The following is an 18,105-nucleotide window of genomic DNA, read 5'->3' on the forward strand; positions in this document are numbered from 1 at the left end:
AATCCCAGGTGTAAATGAGGGAGTAACACTGCCGTTAAACCAAGGCATGTGAAAGTTAAAAGGGGAAAGAATCTGGTTTAGTTTATGGCTTCTTGTGGTATTAACCATAGGTTTCTCACAAATATTAATGAATACAACACTTTGAAACACTATATGGAAAAGTGAAATCCGGTGGTATAATCTGGATCTCTTAAACATTTTCTACTGAGTAACTCCAGTTGGCTGAATAAGCAACAAAAGCTAACATTTTTTTAAAGGCCCTAGGAAAAAGTTCTTCTAGTAAAGGTCTTATAAAAAGCTGAAAACGAGGTCCTCATCACTGCCTTCCTCTAATTTCCACCACTACCAAAGCTACCCAACTACACTCAAGCAGCATAGTGCATTAGGACATGCAAAAGACTTAAAATGCAATCCCTCCCCTTTAGAACCTTGTGTTCATTTGAGAGTCCATAACTAATTTACAAGAAAGAGACAGTACACAGCCTCTAGGGTGGTACAGGAGAGTCCTATGGAACAAAAAAACAACAAATGCTGAGATGACAGGTATATTTGTTCAATTAAAACAATGGGCACTAAAGGAGAGTTTCCTATATACCAAGCACCAGCCTTAGGCCCTCTACAAGCTTTATCACATTTGCTCCTCACAATTGCAGAGGCAGACTCTATTGTCATTCACATTTTATGAGGATGCTGAGACAAAGAAATGGAGGCTCAAGGGACTAAGTCACTTACACCAGAAATCAAATGTAGACATGCCTATTTCTACATTCATCTTCTTTGCCTGCTCCTAGGGCAGAGCCTGAAGAAGGCAGTGTAGACTACTACAGAGCTGCAGCCCCAGAGCCTGCTCTCCAGAAAACCAGTTTTAGGAAGATGATTGGGCTGAACCCAAGGATGGAAATCAGCATAGCTTAAGAAGAAGGGAGAGGCAGGCATTTAGGAGCAGAAAAACCATGAACAAAAGCACTCAGAGTAAAAGCTTAACATTCAAAGGAACAATAGGGAGATTAGCTTGATTAGTGTGTGGGTATATGTTTGGAATGGGAGAAGGTAGTTGGCAGGAGTTTAATAAATATTTGTAAGTTTGAATAATGCGAGATAAGGTGAAAGGGGCCAGTCTAAATTATAGAGGGCCTTGAAAGCAAAGCTGAAGAAAATGCAATTAACCAACAAACAACTTGAGCAAATGTTCAGCCTCCCTAGTGATAAAAGCAATGTAAATTGAAACACCAAGGTCTTTTCCTTCTCACATTCCCTGAAATTTGCATTAAAAAAATACTTATTTCTGGGGCTAGGGTTTTGGCTCAATGGTAGAGTACTCTCCTAGCATGCATGAGGCACTGGGTTTGATCCTCAGTAGCACATAAATATAAAATAAAAATACTGTGTCCACCTAAAACTAAAAAATAAATATTTTTTTAAAATGCTTAATCTTAGTACTAGGAAGATTGCACATGCTGGTAAATGTGTTAATTGGTATCAGTTAAAAGAAACTTGGCTATTAGTTTCATGGAATGTTTATATTCTTCAGTCCAGCATCTCCCTTTCAATAATCATAAAAACATGGACAGGGGCTGGGGTTATGGCTCAGTGGTAGAGTGCTCACCTCACATGTGCGAGGACCGAGGTTCCGTCCTTAGCACCACATAAAGATAAATAAATAAAAGAAAGATATTGTATCTAACTACAACTAAAAAACAATTTTTTTTAAAAAAAAGGACAAAGATAAAATTCATGAGAGAATATTCTTTGCATCACTATCTATAGTGGGGAAAACTCAGATAAAATGCTCAAGATGGTTGATCAAAATAAAAATAAGTCTTTTAAAAAGAAAAAAGGCCAATTAGAGCAATAAACTTTATACTATGTGAAACGGAAAGTGAAACGTGTGACTGGAAGTGAAATGGAACCTGTTTTTTCAAGAAAATTAATTTATTAAGAAATATGACAACATGTGGGTTGGGGTGTGGCTCAGTGGCAGAGCCCTTGTCTAGCACAAGTGAGGCCTTGGGTTTGATCCTTGGCACCACATAAAAAATAAATAAATAATAAAATAAAGAATTCTGAAAAAAAGGAAGAAAGAAAGAAAAGAAAAGAAATATGACAATATGTAAAACCTAACAGTATAGAATGCAACAACAAGTCGTGTCCTGTGACATAGAAATCACTCACAGGAGACTCTACTTGCAGAAAAGAGGCTTATAAATTAAAACACTTTATAAACAAAGATACACATCACTCTGTTAATTTTTTTAAACTAAGGGGAATATAAATTATCAAACAAAAATGAAAAGTGATTCCTACCAGTGAAAAAAGAAGGGTGTGTGTAGAATAACTACAAATACATTTTATAAAAACTAAATACTCATGAATAAAAAAAAAAAAAAAAGGTCCAGAAAACACAGCAAAACGACAACGGCAATTGCAATAGCCTAGGTGAAGACAATAAAACTGCCTAACTTTTCCATATTTTTCTTAATAAGCACATATTACTTTCAACATACAAAGTGAGAAGAAGAGTGAAACAGAACAGTAGGAGTGAAGTCCTGGAAACCACAGCGTCATCTTGCCCCCACCAAGGTTCTGTCCATACTTAACTACCCCATGACAAAGCGACACACTGGCCACAAAGAGGAGAGATGCTAGTTGGAAAGCAAACCTTTTGACTATAAGGAAAGAAAGCTCAGTCATGGCACTGAAACCAGGAAGTACCTGAAGGACTAAAAAACAAGGCTGACTGTTGGAAAAGAAAGAGTGTAGGAAAAGACTTGGGAGTCCAAAGGCCTACTGAAAATGTACCAGTGTTTTCTTTTAAATCACAAATGCACACAGGTCTCTGAAGAGTCAAGATTTTTCTAAGTAAACAGATCAAAAAATACAGAACAAGGAGAAGAGAAAATACTCCGACATATCATTTATTGTTACCCATAGAGAATAAGATCACAGAGTACCTCTGATTATAAAGAATACACACTAGAAATCAGGGAGTCCCTCTGAGAAATCTCCTGTAAAGAGCTGGCCTACCCCTAAACGCTTCCTACCACATGAGCTATAGCATATATACCATAGAGAAAGACAGAAGAATCATTAGATGCTTGCCTCTTGGATTATACCAGAACAATGGTATAATATTTGATTCCTCTCTCTTCTTCTTTATCATTGCTGTCACTTCACAATAAGACTGACCTGTTCCTTGATTGTGTTTTAGTTTATTTCATTGTAAGCACACTATATGTTCCCTGAGAATAGGCTGTTCTTAGATCTTTTTTGGTGTCACCTAGTACTAAGCCCTGTATACAGTTGATAGTTAATACACATTTATTGATAGATATCAGGCTAGGTACTCAAAGTCATTCCAGACTAAGGTAAACTGAGAAACATGATTCCTTCTGCTACTGTGATTTTTTTAAAAAATTCTATGAAGAGTGACCTTACTCCAGGTGTCCCTATACATGACTGTAAGCCCAGCTACTTGGAAGGTTGAGGCAGGAGGATCCCAGCCTTGGCAACTTAACAAGACCTTATCTAAAAAATAAAGAAGGCTGGGGATACAGCTAAGTGGTAGATCACCTGCCTAGCAGGCATGAAGCCCCAGGTGTAGTCCTTAGGACTACCAAAAAAAAAAAAAAAAAAAAAAAAGAAAAGAGAAGAAAGAAAGGAAGAAAGAAAGAAAAGAAGGTTATTACACAGAAGGCCCTGAAAAACCATTAAAAATTCTATTTAATGGGGAACAGGAAGAAACATCCACAGAAAATGCCAGGGATTCCACGGGATTCAATTTTCATGGACAAACCAACCAGTTTGGCAGTGCATGAGGGCACAATTTTAAATGCAGCCAGGGCTGAAAACGGGAAGGATACACACAAAAAAGTATTTAGGGACAGTATGTTCCTTGGTGGAAGGCCACAACTTATATGGCAAACGAAATACATAATGTTATAAATGGTGGCACTGCAGGTAGCCCACAGAAGTTATTTACTTCACCACTGAAACAATATACTTTTATAATGATAAAAAATTGAAAACTAGTTCATTGAAATATTGGAAAGCAATCAAGGAGAACACCACTAAAAAAACTTCTTTTCTCTGAAATACAGAAGCTTCAGGGAAAGTTCTCAATTAAAGCATGAAGGAGTTGGAGATGACCTGTGCTGGGTTTCTGGGGGAAACTAGGCACTTGTGACCCTTAGAAGTCAGTGACACAGTATTTTTAATACACATAATTCCATTTCCAAATGCAGGTAGGGGAGGCAGAGCACCAGCACTGCTTTTCGTTGACCACATTTTCTAGCAGCAATATAAACAAAAGGTGAGGGGAGATTTTCCCACATTAATGGAAGAACTGGAAGAGACACAGGGAGAAAGTGCGTTTAAAAGACATTAGCAAGTCCTCTGCTACAGCCACGTCTGCACAGTGCAGCAGGAGTGAGGAGACGTGAGGAGCGGTGCTTCCACAGTTACCTTCAGCTTCCCACCTTGCTTTATACGTAACTCTACAGTTGAGTCCAAGTCTTGCCTCTCCTCTTCCATTGTTCTTCAAAGATTTGCATCCTATTTTATAAATGTCTGTCATCCCCTCATCCTCTCAGTGCTTGAACCTACCTCGTATACTCGCTGAATGAATGATGAAGAAAAAAAATGTCAGAATGCCTAATCTGGACACCAGTTACACAGAAATGGAACCACATGCATAGGAAAGCTTTGATTAAAGGGGTGACAGAGGGGATCAAGTGAATTAAGGGACAGGAGTATGTAACTGACTGTTAGATGGATCTAAGTCAATTATTCAGATTTGAGAGGTTGTAGAAATATATATAACTAAGATGAAGGTGTCTTAAGAGCAAAAGAAAGGCAAGATGTCATGGAATTGTGCTTATAGAGTAGAAAATTCTAGTCTTCCAAGATTTAGCAACTGGATCAGACGTACTGATCCTTGTCAAATGAAGCTAATCTAACCCTAATTTCTGTCAAGCCCAGCTGGTTTGCCCTGACCCAGACAGCCTCATGTTCCAATTCTATAGAGGCAGTTTGTAGAGAACAAAACAGTTAGAGTTCAGAGGACAGAAAAGAAAGAAACTTGGCAGAAAAAGAAAGAGAGATTATTCAGGACAATTGGCCTAATTTGAGTTCAGAGGCCAAAAAAGTCACATCAAAATACCACATTCAATTGAAATAGAACAGGGATTTTTGACACAGAAACAAAAATAATTAAATGCCAATTCCCATAAATTTAGAAAGATCATTTGACTTTACACCATTTGGCCTTATGATAAGAAAACGTATATTATAATATATGGGTCAAATTCTAAAAGTAAACCAGAGTTTGTGATAACAAACATGTTAACACTGTTAGCTTATTAGAGATTTGCTGTGAACCAGGAAGATAATTCATATTGTCAAAGAGCATTTTCAAGCTTGGATTCAGAATCTCTATTTTAATGTTGTATAAAATTTGGTTCATGTGTGAAGACATACATATACTTTGTTCCTGGGTGCTATGGTTCTGGATATGGTTTGTCCCTCAAAAGGACATATGCTGGAAGATTGGTATCCAATGAAATGATGTTGGAGTAGTCAAACTTTTAAGGGGTAGGGCCTCATGGAAGGTAACTAGGTTACAGGGTTACTTATACCCTCATGAATGAATTAATGATGTCTTGGAATAGGTCAAAACTCATGGGACTGATTTAGTTCTTGATAAACTGGGCTATTGGAAAGCAAAGCCACACCATGCAGTTGGCCCTTCTACGTAGTCCATTGATTTCCTTTCTACTTCCTGACCACGTTGTGATAGCCATGGGTGGCAGGGAGGGAACTTTTCCAGAATACTAACACCATGCTGTTTGGACCACCTTCTACCACCAGAATCATGAGCCAAATAAATCTCTTTTCTTTATGCACTACCTAGCATCAGGTGTTCTGTTATAGCAACATGAAATGGACTAAGAAATTACATGAAATTTTTTAAATGCAAGCTATTTACAAGAATGAATTATAGCCACATCAGTGTTGATCGCAGCTCAATTCAAAATAGCTAAGCTACAGAACCAACCTAGGTACCTTTCAACAGATGAATGGATAAAGAAAATCTGGTGTGTGTGTGTGTGTGTGTATATATATATATATAAAATGGAATGTTAGTCAGCCATAAAGAAGAGTGAAATTATGGCATTAGCTGGTAAATAGATGGAACTGGAGAATGTCGTGCTAAGTGAAATAAGCCAGTGCCCCCCAAAAACAATGGTTGAATGTTATCTCTGATACATGGATGCTAACACACAGTGAGGGAAAGTGGAGAGGAGAAGAATAGAAGTTCAATCGGATTAGATAAAGGAGAATGAAGAGAAGGGAGTGGGGAGGAGAATAAGAAAGACAGTAGAATGAATTGAACATAACTTTCCTATGTTCATATGTGAATACATGACCAGTATAATTCCACATCATGTACAACCACAAGAATGGGATCCTAATTACAATAAGCTATACTCCATGTATGTATAGTGTTAAAATATACTCTACTGTCATATAAAAAGAACAAATAAAAAAATTTAAAAAGAATGAATTATACAGAACCATATATGTAGACACTTTTACTATTTCATATTTCTTTACAACTACATGTAGGAAATATGTAAAGGAAATAAATTCTCATATTAGGCTAAAATATATTTATTATCTTCCTATATTTAAATCACTGTTCCTAATGAAAACATTTTCAATGCTTTTGAGATGACCTTGAACAGTGTAGTAGCAGACATCAATGTAGTAACATACATTGCTTAATTAACACTCTTTCCCCCACCTTGTCCTTCCTTTTAATGGAACTTGAATTTGGGAATTTACCATTCTCAGACTAGTCATGTGCTTCAAGAAGAGCTAACATATATTCCAGGCCCAACTGAAGAACCCTGATTTGTCTAAGCTAATTATGGCAGATCTATTTCCCCCACCCCGGGTTAAGTTGGGACATGTTAAAAATTAATTTTGGTCAATAATATGTGAATAAAAACTTGTAGGATGTGGAGGTGGGGACATAGAAACACACACAGGAGGAGGTGTCATTATTTTCAAAAAGAAATGAGACACAAGGCTTCTAAATATCGTGTTTCAACTCTAACATCTGGAAAATGGCTCCAACATCTATATAATGGCAGCCATCTTGTAACCATCCAGAAAGCCCCCTGGGTCCATGCCTTTACGTCTAGGAAGGCACAATAGAAATACAGAGAAAACCTTGGTGTTTAATGATGCTTCAACCTGAAAGAAATAAATCCCCCTTAAAACTTCCTGGTTATATATGTAATAACTTTTCCCTGTTTAAATTCTGATTTGGGTTTTTTATTAGTTGCATCCAAAAGCATTCTAACTACTATTAAGTCTGAACTATTTCAAACTTACATTTAAATATTTAAAAAGGAGCTATTATTTGAGGGATGAAAAATGACAATGACAAGAGTATGCTACTTAATTTTTTTAACCACATAAATATAAAATAAAGATATTGTGTCCATCTATAGCTACTTAATTTTTTACTAGGACATCTAGCCCAAGGTACAGAACTCAGTACTCCTAGTGAATCCTAAAGTCTATTATATTTCAAAGGTGTTTACTACTCTATTCCCCCCTCACTACTTGCCTGCCCTCCTCCCCCACTTACAAGCAAACATATAGGTACACACACCAGTCTGACAGATTAGGTCCTCAGTCTGCTGACCAGTTCATCATCCAGATTGGCGGTACTACTTTCCCCATATCATGACTTTAGGAAAATGGAAAGTATCTTCTAATAATGGTAAAGACAAACACCAAAAAAGTAATATACTGCTCATGACAGGCTCTGTGTACTGGTGAATAAATGCTCTGTACATGAAAATAATTTATGTTCCAGTCCTGCCACTTTCCGGCTATATGACAGCAGGCAAATAACTAAAATTCACTCCCTTTCGTTTTACTCCATTGTGAGGTGAAGATGATATTTATTACTCACCTTGCAAGGATCTCGTGAAAGTTAAATTAGACACACACAAAAAATTTTATTGATCATATTTTTATCAAAAATAGTTTTGTGTGTAACAACAATAGTTGGAAATTTCTGGAATTTCAAAACTATACGTTACTAAAATCAATAGTTACTAGGACTGAATTCTGAACAAATTATAAATGTCATCTTAAGTTCTAAGGAAACCATTCCCTCTGGCCTTAAGTTCTCTGACTCCATTTTCTCATTTGGAAAACAGCTCTGTGGTGTTTCTCTATAGGTAGTGAATGGGCAACAAATATAGCTTGTAAACTTCCTGATAAATGAATACTTTATCTCATAGCCCTGGAAGCAATCCTGACGTCTTAAATTATGTAATCCTGGTATTACATTATATTAGTCTGGCTCATATAAAATGTAAGCTACAAAAATACCAAAGCTAAGAAAAAATATTTACTCATGCTTTTACTAAGATGCAGAAAGAGGATGCATGCATTGCCAAGATTCCATAGAACAAGCTCAAACGAGAGCAACAATGCCTCAGTTATTAGAGAGGGCAATGGCCTGAAGCAGTCCTTAGGAACAAAGATTACTTGGTCCATGCAAGAGTCAATATTTAAGCATACAATGAGTAATTCCCACTTCAAGTTCATGAACATATTTCTTTTCAAGAACTTCTTTTTGGTTACAAATTTCATTTGTGGTTTTCCTACCTATAATCTATGAACCTATGAATGAACAAAACGTTGAAACAAGAAACTCTCCAGTACACAAAAATGTCAGTACAGACTTAATTCTGACTAGACCATCTCAACAAGGTTACACAAGACTTGTACTTTATTTCTCAGTCTCCAAAAATACTCATTTATCTACCCTGGCTAAAGCAACAGTTTGAATGCTCTACAAAGATCTATGGTAAATGCATGAATGACACTCCAGACTATATCAAATCATGGGGCTCTTAACTTTAAATCATTATTATTTAAAATCCTCTGACAAGTAAAGTGCCTCTTTGGGAAAATGAATCTCATATTCCACATTAGAATCATTTAAATTCAAATGAATATTATTGTTGCTAATAGAAACTTCATTTCTAAATATTTTTTCAAATGTTCTAGTCATGCTATAAGCTAAAAATAACCATTAAATTATATTAATGCTAGCTTTGTGATCTTGAGCAAATCACTTAATTTTCTGCACCTTAATTTTCTTATCTGTAAAATGAAAAATGGGATTGGGTGACTTTTTAGGTCCTTTAGAAAATAAAAACAAATAATAATTGCTATCATTTATGTCATTTTAATTAAAGATCTGAAAAATGTAACCAAAGATTCTGTAAAACATTAAGTCTAAAAGAAACTGAACCACAGCCAAGAATTTTTGTAAACCCCAAATCCTCTCTCGATAGCACCAACAACTGAGTTTTACAGAGTTAACTATGAAAAAGGTAAATTTCTCATTAGTAAAACTGATAATGTCCTGGGCTAATTTAATTCATTCCCTACTTGCCAACCAGAAAAGTACGATTTTTACCTTTCTGGTTTGACAGCATAATGCTAGAAACTTTAAGGCCTACTCTTGCCTCATCTCTTATATACATGAAAACAGTGGGGCTCACTTAAAAAAAGAATACTTATGGGCATTTTCATCCATAGCCTACCTGCCTGCCCCTCTATCGGGTATATTGTATTTTCTCTTGCCTTTGTCTTACTTGCAATAAACAGCTCTAATAACCTCCCCACCAAAAACACAAAATCCACGAACAAAAAAAACTACATAATTCATATTGTCTTCCAACACCCACAGAAAGGGTCTTAGAATCAACTCAAGCAAACTTCGCCCCTACACCCCGCCCCCACAAAAATCAACATACCATATTAAAAATGTGTGATTATTGGTCCACATTCAGACTTTGAATGAAGTGGCTTGTCCCCCACAGTTAGGACAATGTAAAATCTAAAGACATACACCAAAAAAGTAATATACTACTCATGACAGGCTCTGTGTACTGATAAATAAGTGCCCTGTACATGAAAATAATTTGTGTTCCAGTCCTGCTACTTTCTGGCTATACAACAGCAGGCAAATAACTAAAATTCACTCCCTGTGGTTTTACTCCACTGTAAGGTAATGATGATATTACTCACCTTTCAGGGATCTCGTGGAGGCTAAATTAGACACATAAAAATGGCCTGGCACACGCCAACCATGGAACAGGCAAAAGACACTAAAAGACATGCCGCCTTACAAAATTTCTCCCTTCCCTCAACGTAAGTTGAACAGAATCCAATGCAACAGATAGCTGCCATATTTTTCACTGGGCTGTCAGTTCCCCTTAGGCACAGAATATTTCTGATTCATCTCTGCATGCTAGTACCTAGCAGAGGGCCTGGCCGAGAGTAAAAACATAATGAATGTCTGTTCAATGGAGAAAATGAGAATTCTTTGGGTCTGAAGATGTTAATATTATCCCAGCCCCAGTGAAAGAAAATTCCAATTTTCAGTTTGGCCAAATAGGTGTTTACTACAAGCTTCTATGTAGTTCAAAGCAAATAAGCTATTCTGAATTCTAATAATTACATTCTCTAAAATATAAAAAACTCAATTGCCCTAAAGCTCTCAATTTTAGTTTTGAAAAACCAATTCTTTCCTAAACAATGGAGTGGGTAACCACAGAAACTTGTGGAATCTCTTTTCCTAGAAAACGCAAAGAACAGGAAAGAAGCCAGTCAGTCTGGAAATGGCTTCAAAATCTGCTGATAAGCAAGAAGTTAGGCTGAGTTAGATGCCCCTTGAAGGGTTCCTCCAGACCTATGCCACTAAGAAAAATAATTCCAATAATTCTGTCATTTATGTCCAAGAAAATAAAATAAATCTAACATCTCCCAATACAGTCATTGGAAATTATTTTATTTGGATCTAGTGATGCTTTTACAAACCCATTTTCTTCTTAAATTATACTAAACTGTACTAAGCTCTTAATTTGAATATGAGCTCTCCTTAATAATACAGAATAGAGATTGCACTTAACACAGTAAACAAAATTATTTATTCATTTCTCTTTTTCAGTCTATTTCATGACCTTAAATCTACTCATCCCCAAAGCCTTATAAGAAATACTATTTCCTCCAAAATACATCACTTTATGTTTTCCATTTACAGATGTCCAAGGCATTCATTACCCATATCACATTGCGCAGGTGATTAGTATATGATATCTTCTATTTTCATCTGATTCACAAGTAACAATTTATTTCTCCCCAGCTGAATTGTAAGCTCAAAAGCCCAAGTTTTGGAGCCCTCATGTTTAAACTGAATTCAAGGTAGGTACTTATTCATCATTAAGTTCTTATTGGCTCACAGGTTGAGTTTAAGCAAAAGGAAAATGCAAAAGCTATACTATTTAACTCTGCACACTGAGCACCTGTATGAAGTTTTGGCAAAGCAGACACTCCACAAAGTCAAAAACAAAGCTTCTCAGACTACTATATATTGGCAGTTGCCACTTAGCTGCAACTAACATAGTTGAAGGTTAAGACACACATGGGACCCAGAGTTAAAGATGCAATTGGTTTAGCTGCTACCCTGTAAAGAATGAGCAGCTATCAAGGACGGTCCATTCACATACAGATGGCAGCTACTATAGAAAAGCAGAAAGCACAGCACCTTCCCCAGAAAACAGGGCTGTGCATGTTCCAATTTTACATGGAATCCATTATTCATTCTGTCAGACCAAGTCAGTTAAATGGCAACAAACAGAAAGGAAAGGAGTGTTAGAAAATTATAGTGTAATAACATGACTGTAAAACTTGTATTTTCTCATTGTTCATAATCCAAAGAACACATCTAGACCAAGACCAATGGGCTCAAAAGCTCAATCTTAAGTGCATTCCACACACTCATACAGAGAGGCAGATCCCTGCTCCTTTCTCCACATATTAAATGAAAATTTCTTGTCCCTACTATGTGGCAGGTACTGTCTGAGGCATTGGCACTTTATCAAACATGCAATTCTAGTAACATTATATAAAGCCTGAGCTTCATATTTTAGAGGGAAGAGACCTCAGGCCTGGCCCAACCTCCTATTTGACCTCTTATCTTGAGTTTCTTCTCAAGGCATAGAGAGGATAACCTCGTTGGTTATTGTGGCTTTATGAGAACAAAGACAGGAATAGAAAACAAACTTTTTATCCTCCCCCCAGTAATAAAATTTACTTTTTCTAATAAGCAAGTATTTCTATATGCTTCCTACACACCAGACAGCATACAAGGTACCAGATACACAGGATTCTGACCCTGGTGCTGTCCTCAAAAGGCACAGTCTAACAGCAAGGCAACAGACAGAAACAGCAATCCATATCTCTAATTGTTTAGGACTTCAATTTTAAAAAATTAATAATAAAGTTTTAATAGTTTGTTGTAGACTCTTAATAACCCCATGAAGATAAAATCTAGATCTTACTATTCCTATCATATAGATTGAGAAACTGAAGGATGGAGTGAATAAGGGACTCTACTAAGGTCATCTCCAGTGGCAGCAAAATGCCTAGAAACCAAGTTTATTTACTCCAAGATAGACATTCTTTTCACACTAGACAGAAAAAAAGCAGATGTTCTTTTTATGTTCAGTTTCTTTCTGACCAAGAGCACACGGTTGTAAGACTGCATGCAGAACAATCTGTGGTTGTGAAAGCAAATTTAACTGGCCTGTGAGGTGTCATCAGCTGAGGTTAGTTATTTGATGGCTAAGTAACCACCCAACAAGACATTGTAAGTAGCATTCTTAAAGTGCCCTTTATATATACAGTGCCCTTTATATATACAAAGAATAGATGGAAATGGTCCTATCCTTTGGGGAATTAATATGTAGAGAATGGGCATATAAATATTTCAACAAAAAGTGACATAATTAAATAAACTACAAAAGTAGAATAATCACAAACAATTGCAAATTTAACAAACTAAATGTTTTGCAGAACTTAATCTAAAGAGACCTGACAAGAAACTGATAATTCAAGGATTAAATAGAAAAGAGAAGCCTGTATAGGAGATGACACATGCCAGTCTTCAGATTATTGAAATACAGGCTCTTACTAAAAAATTTTCACCACACTTAAGTAAAATATCAACTTCCTAATTCCTTCATTTCACTTTCCACCATTAGTCAAAATAATTATACAAATATTCCATTTCCCTTCTTCTAGGAAAGTTATTAATTTTGTAATCTTCTCTATTCAAAAGAAATGAATTTTCATCAGTGTGACTTTAGCTAAAAGAGTAAACTGGGTGATCTCATCGCCCTTTTATTCTTCTATCCTCTTTCAGTTGCAACCTAAATGAAATTAATGATCATTTTTCTCTGGTGCACAGTAAAATTTATATACACATTCAAGAAGAGCAATTTTAACATTAACTTTAATTGTTACTTAATATCATATTTTATTCATACTACTAACCATAATCATGGTCTCATAAAAAGATACAACTATTTTAAACTTAAGCACATTGTAGAATTATTAACAAATTAGACAAAGTTAAAGAGAAACAAACACTGGTAATTTTCAGTTAATGACAGGAAAAATTACTTTAAGAACGAGCTAAAGGGGCTGGTGTCATGGCTTGATGGTAGAGCACTTGCCTACCATGTGTGAGACACTGAGTTCAATCCTCAGCACCACCTAAAAATAAATAAATAAAGGTATTGTGTCCATCTACAAATAAAAATATTTTTTTTTTAAAAAAAAGAACAGGCTAAAAAGTAAAAATTATAATCATGCTACCAAAGTAGTAATATTTATTTTAAAAATACAACTCAGGGGAGAAAAAAAAATCTCTTAGTATTCCTGCATTTACTCAGGGGATTCAAACTTAGAGTCAGTTACCTTTCTTTGAAATATTTGGTGAATTTTACAGGCTGATAAGTAGCAATTTGAAGCAAAAGCATAGTAACTTGTTTAGGGAAGAGAGAAGCTGGGCCTGAATTCATGTTTAGGTCCTCAAGACAATGACCTGTATGTCAAATTGGATTCTAAAAGTGTAAGGCAGTAATTAAACATGCAGCGACAGTGACATCTAGTGTTAACAGCTGCAAGCCAACTACACTACTATTAAATCCTCAAATGCTGAAGAACTATCCAAAGCTTCTCTTTAAGAACAAACAGAACTTGTGCATTGTATTAAAAAATAATAATAATAATAATGAAAATGGTTCCACAGATTTCCTTCCAGACATTAAAAAGTCTTACTGAAAAAAATAGAATAAATTAAAGACCAAAAAGTAAACGCTTTATTTATTTCACACAGTCAACATCTCCAACTTTCTCCCTTCGTTTAGGAGAGTAATGAATGCACAGGTAGTCTGGAAGGTGTTCTGATAAGAGTTTCACAATCTTTTAAACTTTTGCCTATGTGATTAAAGATACTGCACAGATAGTAATTACTTGATAACACATCAGAAAAAAAGAATGTAGGACATTTCAGGAATACTTGAAGAAGACACAAAGAAAAAAGAATAGTTACTGCAGTGAGAAACAAGTCTATATTTCGGCCCTGGCTTCCTTGCTTTATATTTGTTGCTTTGAAAGGTCAACTTTGTAATCAGTTGATATTTTTGCCCAAGGTTTTAGAATTTGGCAGCACAGATTAATTCATTATACCATTTTTATAGTTTTATGCTACAGATGAATCTGTAAAAGTAAGCAAAATTTCACCAATTATTTTTGGTCAGGACAATTTTGTGTAAAAAGAAAAGTTAGCATTAGATGAAGCTTACTTACCTATTTGTTTTGGAAAGTTCGTCCTTTCCCCTTTTAACTCCAAAAATTCTTGTGATCAAGGAACTAAAGAGAAGAGTGGATGAATTTCTCACCTATTATAAAAATAAACACATAATATGCATCAAGGAATATTTATGGCATGAAATCAACATGTATAATGGTCAACTAGGTATTCCAATCATTATACCATTGGCTAGTGTAGGACTAAAAAAAACATGGTTTGTTTTCACAAAATGAGACAACTTTAAAAAAAAAAAAAAACTTCACAGTAATTGACTCAATGTCCTCTTAAAATAAGCCCTAACTCCAACCACACAATATAGTTATTTCCTATTCTAATATTATCAATTGATTTCATTATGTCCTTGAATTGAATCATCAAACAGTACTTTAAGAAAAAAATTATTTTTTCATATCCTTCCTGACAATGATTATTCTAGACCTCAACTCTTTTCACTTATTTTTCTGTACTTACCTACCTGTGAGAAAATACTTGTACGACTTAATTTCAAAGAATCCATGTAATAAATAGTCAAGAAAATACTTAATATTCCAAATGCCATTAACTTCACAATGCCAATAATATAACCAAGGGATATTAACCCTAAAATTATATGATAGAACTGATTAATAAAAACAAGAGGCAAGAATTAATGTTAATAAACTTGGATCATTCCAAGACACTACAGAGTATATATTTTCCAAGCCAATGCATCAAAATACTTTGGAATTTCACGACAATGTCTTGAATATTCTAGCATTATTGGTCTTCCTCAATCACCTTGCCAAATCAGAGTAGAGAGGTTTAAGTATGTACTGCCTTCCTTATGGTGTGCAAGGCAATATACCAGGACTACAGAGAATATCTAGAAATAGAAGACACACAATTGCTGCCATCATAGAACTTATTTTCTAATTAGGTAAGTGATCATATGGTATGTTAAGTAGCAATATAAGCAGAAAAGTCATTAAAAATAATAATGCAGGCTGGAGCCAGAGCTCAGTGGTAGAGCCCTTGCCTCGCACATGTGAGGCACTGGGTTTGATCCTCAGCACCACACAAAAATAAATTAATAAACAAAGATTTTTTAAAAAAAGGTAATAACTCGAGATTTAGAAAACCGCTTCCTGAAACCATTGCATAAGGGTTACAAACTCAAACGCCCAGAAGAAGCAGGGAGCAACAGAGGCAGCAGTGGACTGTGTCTAATGTAGTCCCTGCTCAGCTTCAGCTGACTAGCTTCCATGAAGGAATGCAAGCCTAATGTTGCCAGATCTTCTGCTTTTTTAACAGAAGCCAGAAACCTGATTTTTATGTGAAAGAAATCTCACTATTTTGAAATGTTGGCAACAAATTAAAGAAAAGGGGTGGTGGAAAAATGATCATAGAGTCCAAATAAAATTCATACCAAAATTGCAATGAAACCCTATCTTGGACAGATCTACTTAGGTCCATTCACTAGTCAGCAAACATTAATGGAGTCCCTACTACATGCCCTGCCTAATATGCCCAAAACTGTAACAAATAGATCCATCCTGTCACTCTCAGTATCACCTCTGCCTAGCTCAGGTCTTGATTATCTTACCCAGTCTCAGAAGGCTTGGTAAGGACATTTAGGACACCATTACCTCCCCCAAATCATAACAATGATAAAACACAAAAAGATGGTTAAAAGTAGGGCTCAGTGATAGAGTGCTTGCCCAGCACCACAAGTAATAACAAAAAAATAAACAAAACACAATAGAAACACAAATTCCATTTTGCCCTAAACCAAACTCTCTGACAAAGGCTGCCAGATGCACTAAAGTTGAACATCTGGAGATGTTGAAAATGTACACTTTAAACAAAACCATAGGGGCCTGTTTCACAAAGTGAACAGGCACGACCCAGAAATAAAATTCTTTTTTTTTTTTTTAATCAATAGACTGAAGGCAGGAGATAGATAATGCATTTTAGTAATACTAATATGGACAAATGAAGCCGGGCGCGGTGACACATGCCTGTAATCCCTTGTGGGGGGACCATAAGTTCAAAGCCAGCCTCAGCAACTTACTGAGGCCTGAGCATCTTAATAAGACCCTGTCTCTAAATTTAAAAAAAAAAAAAAAAAAAGAGGAACCAATGGGTACCAATACTATCAGCTTGATCCATCCTGCATGGGCTGAATGTTTGTGCCCCCTTCCCCAAATACATATGTACAAATCCTAACCTTCAAATTGGTGGCATTGGGAGGTGAGGTACTTAGGATATGATTAGGTTATGAAATCTTTACCCTTATAAATGGGATATTAAATGCTCATATTAAAGAGACCAGAGAGAGAGAGAGAGACCAACCGACCCATTGCCCTTTTTAACCTTTTACAAGTTAAGGCACCTTCTATGAACCAAAAAGCAGGCCCTCATCAGACACTGAATCTGCTGGCACATTCAAATCTTGAATTTCCCAGCCTCCAGAACTATGAGAAATAAATGTTTGCTGCTTATAAGTCATCCCTTCTGTGGCATTTTGTTATAGCAGCTCAAACAGACCAAGAAATCCATTATAAAATTCCCCCATTTAGTAGCCAGTGATGATCAATACCTATTCTGATACATGTAGTAAAATGGTGATACTCTATCAGGACTTCTGCATTAATTACTTAACATTCCCAGAAAAACGTTTTAAAAACTTTCCCTAATCATCTATTTGGTTACCCTGTTCACTCAATACAGAATTATTTGCTTGTATTAACCAATTTTCCACTCAGGGCAGAGCAAACCCCCAAAGTAATCAATTGATGATACCTGGTTTTAATATTTTAAAAATGACTTTCCCTTCTTTGAGATACAATATACATACTGTAAAATTCACCATTTTGAAGTATACAAGTCAGTGGTTTTCACTATATTTCTAAAGTGGGAGACTATCACCACTAAATCAACAATATTTTCATAGCCCTAAAATGAAACGCTGCACACGTTAGTCATCATTTTCCCTCCACCCATAGAAGGAAAGCACTGATCTATTTCTGTCTCTAAAAATTTGCCTATTCCAGACATTTCATATACATAGGATCATGAAACAGGTGGCCTTTTAGGTAAACCTTCTTTCACTCAGCACAATATTCTCAAGATTCACCCATATTCTAGCATTTTTCGGTATGTTCTTCCTTTTTATGGTAAATAATATCCCATAATAGAGATATATCACATTTTTAAACTCTGTTCAGCATTTGATGGACATTTGGCTTGTTTTCCATTTTTTGGCAATTATGGATAATGCTACTGAAAACATTTGTGCACAAGTTTTTGTATCAATATGTTTTCATTTCTCTTAGGTATACATCCAGAAGTAGTATGGTAAGTTATTA

General features: G+C 35.7%; 1 protein-coding gene across 1 annotated transcript in view; it reads right to left on the reverse strand.

The window, feature by feature from the left end:
• The window catches only part of Thada (THADA armadillo repeat containing), a 313,209-nt gene that overhangs the window by 204,388 nt on the left and 90,716 nt on the right, over positions 1-18,105 (reverse strand). Inside the window, exon 26 of the mRNA XM_076833305.2 lies at positions 14,755-14,846. Coding sequence (XP_076689420.2) covers positions 14,755-14,846 — 92 coding nt within the window. The remainder of the gene's footprint in view (positions 1-14,754; positions 14,847-18,105) is intronic.

This window comes from Callospermophilus lateralis, chromosome 14 (assembly GCF_048772815.1).
Source record: "Callospermophilus lateralis isolate mCalLat2 chromosome 14, mCalLat2.hap1, whole genome shotgun sequence".
Classification (NCBI taxonomy): domain Eukaryota; kingdom Metazoa; phylum Chordata; class Mammalia; order Rodentia; family Sciuridae; genus Callospermophilus; species Callospermophilus lateralis.